General features: G+C 53.7%; 4 protein-coding genes across 4 annotated transcripts; 2 read left to right on the forward strand and 2 right to left on the reverse strand.

Annotated features, from left to right (window-relative positions):
* Positions 1-103: 103 nt before the first annotated feature.
* BBK36DRAFT_1145536 (cysteine proteinase) lies at positions 104-474 on the forward strand (the record flags this gene model as incomplete). Its single annotated transcript, XM_024893765.1, has 1 exon — positions 104-474. A coding segment is annotated over one exon (371 nt), but the record flags the coding sequence as incomplete, so codon positions are not given.
* BBK36DRAFT_1131321 (hypothetical protein) lies at positions 471-827 on the reverse strand (the record flags this gene model as incomplete). The annotated part of the gene is made up of 1 exon (XM_024891959.1): positions 471-827. One exon carries the CDS (start codon positions 825-827, stop codon positions 471-473), a length of 357 nt encoding a protein of 118 aa, XP_024744938.1.
* Positions 828-2,176: 1,349 nt separating this feature from the next.
* Positions 2,177-2,329, forward strand: BBK36DRAFT_1131327 (hypothetical protein; the record flags this gene model as incomplete). Its single annotated transcript, XM_024891960.1, has 1 exon — positions 2,177-2,329. A coding segment is annotated over one exon (153 nt), but the record flags the coding sequence as incomplete, so codon positions are not given.
* Positions 2,330-2,641: 312 nt separating this feature from the next.
* Positions 2,642-3,091, reverse strand: BBK36DRAFT_1131319 (glycosyltransferase family 69 protein; the record flags this gene model as incomplete). Its single annotated transcript, XM_024891958.1, has 1 exon — positions 2,642-3,091. A coding segment is annotated over one exon (450 nt), but the record flags the coding sequence as incomplete, so codon positions are not given.
* Positions 3,092-3,766: the final 675 nt, after the last annotated feature.

The following is a 3,766-nucleotide window of genomic DNA, read 5'->3' on the forward strand; positions in this document are numbered from 1 at the left end:
GGGAGTTTATCAGTATGTGTCTCCTACAATGTACTTTTGAGTATTTTTTATGCAGAAAGGGGAGGGCGCATGTTGCTAACGGGGTCGCTTGATAATGATTTAGCTGAAGGATCGATCCTGGACGACCTCATCAAGAAGAGCATCCCCTTACCCCCCGCCGAGCGCTCGGCCCTGCTCGAGAAGACGCCCGCGCTGGCCGACGCGCACAAGGCCGCTGCGACGGAAGGGGACACGCCCGCGCCGGACGCCCAAGACGACGTCGATCTGCACTATGTGTGCTTTGTCAAGGGGAAGGACGGCGGGCTGTGGGAGCTTGACGGACGGAGGAAGGGGCCGATTCGGAGGGGCGATCTGGATAAGGACGAGGATGTGCTGAGCGAGAAGGGGTTGAGCTTGGGGCCGTTGAAGTTTTTGGAGAGGGAGGGTGGGGATTTGCGGTTCAGTGCTGTTGCGCTGGCTGGGACGCTGGATTAACTTGTAGCGGGGTTTCTGCTGCTTGGTGTCTTGAGTATAGCATCTGTCGTAAACGAACCTACACACACATCCTGCTGCGGTGCCTGCTGCTCTTGCGAGGTACTATTCTTTCCAAGTGGTAAGTCAATACGGGCACGACAATCTTTGGGGTTCGTGGGATATGCATAGTGCGTCCCGCGAGCTGGATTATGAGGGGGGATAGGTGGAGGAGGAATAGATGTTGATGAAGTGTCTTGTTCTGCTTCTTCTGGGATGGGGGTACCGAGGCCGAATTGTCTGCGAAGATGCATGTACGCCTGCTTTTCACGGGCTTGAACTGTTTTGAGCTCTTTGTCTAGATATGTGCTTGACATGGTTCTTTCTAAACCATGGGGAACATGGAAGGGTTTTGGCGCGTGGGAAAGCTTTTTGTTGTTGTTGCTTTTTTTACTTTGAGGGTGGGTATTTATAGGGTTGAGGGGGGGGTTTTGTGCAGGAAGACGTTCATATTCATTACTGCGGACCATACTTGAATCACTGTGAGAATGGTATACAAAGAAAGGCAATTCCATCTTGGTTTGGAGTGTTTGAAGTAGAGCTGCAGATGAAGGTATCGTGATGAGCTGCCCGAAATCAACCAGGGGGGAGGCAAAGCCAGCGAATATAGGTTATACGAACGGTCTCTCGTGCAGCAACGATTCAACTCGCCGCTACGTTTCTTTTACCAACTTACAATCAATAGAAGACCTGTATCTTTTCCATTCCTCACCACATTGAATCGTTGTCGATGCTTTTCGGGGTTGTGATATTCATTGCTCCCAAATCTCCGAAAGCCAATTCAAAGTATTGCCGTTTTAGGATCGGAATCGATCCGAGGAATTTGATTTTTTTTTTTTTTTTTAATAATTTTAGCGGGAGATCTGTTCCGGCAAATCGCCAAGACAAAAAGAATGGCGTAAGAAGCAAAAGCTCTGCCCTACAGAGGACTGACGTCACACTTCAGTCTCCATCGCCCAAAGACCCCATTCAGCGAACTTTGAACAATAACCACCGAAAAAGAAGCAACGATGTTTTGAATGTCCGTCATGGTACCAATTGCAACGTACCTTACCGTAAGAATGCTCCGTACAAAAGTGGGTTCCTCCCTTACTAACCAAGGCATACGGGGGAATAAATGATGCAAATAGCGGACCCCGGTAACGGAACCTTAAAAATAAACCGTTTGAAACTGACTGATCTTCTTTTCCCCACAGCGATAGCATCATTCTTACGACGAAGACTCCAGACCTTACTCGCAACCGGCAGATGACGTCAGAGACACTACGACTTTGAACAACGAAACAACGTCGGCACTGTGAATGAGCAAAGGGGTATAAGAAAGTGTATTTCCTCCCGGCCAATTGATGAGATTCATTCTATCATACCAACATCCCTCGACAACTCTCAAAACAACAACACAAACAACAATCACCACCATCACCACCACAACCTCAACAACCAACTAAAACAACCCGAATCCTCTCCAAAATGAAGTTCTCTATCGTCCTCTCCCTCCTCCCCCTGGCCCTCGCCGCCCCCAACCCCGCCGCCGACATTGGCGCCGCCGCCCCCAAGGAAGACGTAAGTTTTTCCTACCACACCAACTTTCTTGCTTTCCTTCAAATTCATGGGAAGGAGTTTCATATAATGGGCCAATCGGCAATATGCTAACAGAGTTCCCCCTTTGCAGAAGTCAAAAAACAAGGTCGCCGACCTGCCCGAGGGTCTGCAAGAGCACGGCAAGGGCATCCCCGGCATGAACGCCAGCGGAGGACAGAGCCAGGGCATCAAGCAGGGTCCCGACGTCGGCCAGGGCGGTCGCTCAACCAAGAACTAAAGAAAGTCGGAACGGAAACGGGGTTTTAGAGAGGGAAAGCTGTAATATTAAGATATCATGGTTCTTTTTTTCATGTACAACAGAATGAATTGACGAACACACATCAAGGGAATGGAAATGGAATAAACATTCAAATCCATTATGGTGCCTTATCCATGAATTGACCATTGTAACTTTCATCATGATGCCTCATTAAATTATTAACAGATGAGTAAAAACCCCCCATCTTTCCGTACGCCCATCTATGCCATCCAATATAGTATACATGAACTCCCCAGATCTTGACCACATCCAATTCAGACATCTTCTCCCTTACATCTCCCCCTCCAACAAGCTCTTGTTCCACCGCTGAAAGAACTGGTCCTTCCACGTCGGCATGCAGAGCACCTTATCCGGCGGCCCAGCCCACTCGATGCGATCCTCGCTCTCGTCGTGGTCCTTGACAATGTCCGACACGAACCCCTTGAGCTCCTTGAGCCTCTTGCCGTTCTTGTTCGTGTACTCGAGATTGACGCTCGGCACGACGGCAATCTTGCCGTAGCCGCGATGCCACATGTCCTTGCAGAAGAGCACCGGCTCGCCCTGGAAGCACTCGCCCGCCTTGTGGTGGTTGGTGCGGAAGCGCAAGCCCTCGGCGATGGGCCTCGCGCTGAAGACGGTGGCGCCGTTCCAGCAGGCAAACGCCTGAAACGGCCGCATCTGCTCGAAGCGCGCCCTGGTGTCGGGCGCGTTCCAGAAGAGCTTGTGCGCCTCGCCCCATGAGAGTGGGGAAGGAGTGGAAGAAGTGGAGATGTTAGTAGCGTAAGTGCCCTCCTTGTCAGCTGGAGTAGTGAGGGCGGTAACTGCTGGAGGAGGGGGGGAGTAGGGGCAAGCCAGAAGAGGAGTCTAGGGAGGCGGCTGCGGCTGCAGCTGCGGCAGCTTTAGGCGATGAAGAAGCGGGAGCTGGAGGCGTTGACGCAGTGGGAGGAGGGCGCGGAGTATCCGTCGTAGTAGCTTCGGTACGTCAAGGAGCCGGGCGCGCGGACGCGGGACAGGTAGCAGCTTCCGCTGAGGGGGCTGCCGTGGCCGCTGCAGGACCGGCGGGAGGCGGGGTCGGAGCTCCGGGACCCGCAGCGGATGGAGAAGTTGAGCAGGCGGCACGCGAGGCGGCTCCCGTTGGCGTAGCGGTTCGAGCGGCGGGACGCGTTGTACGGGGAGCTCGGGTAGCGGCTGGTGCGAGAGGGGGAGCGGCTGCTGCGGTCGCAGTAGAAGGAGTTGCTGCACCGGCGGACGGGGCTCCTGTAGGAGCTCGAGCAGGACGTCGCCCGCGCCGAGCCGCGCCTGTACCGCACGCGGTACCTGACCTGAAAACGCCCTTTGCTGGGCTGAAAAATGCTGCAGACCTAGCGCGCGCCGTAGTTGCCGCTGAGGAAGAAGGTATAGGGGCGGTCGCCGTCG

Source organism: Trichoderma citrinoviride (genome assembly GCF_003025115.1).
Source record: "Trichoderma citrinoviride strain TUCIM 6016 unplaced genomic scaffold BBK36scaffold_66, whole genome shotgun sequence".
NCBI lineage: Eukaryota > Fungi > Ascomycota > Sordariomycetes > Hypocreales > Hypocreaceae > Trichoderma > Trichoderma citrinoviride.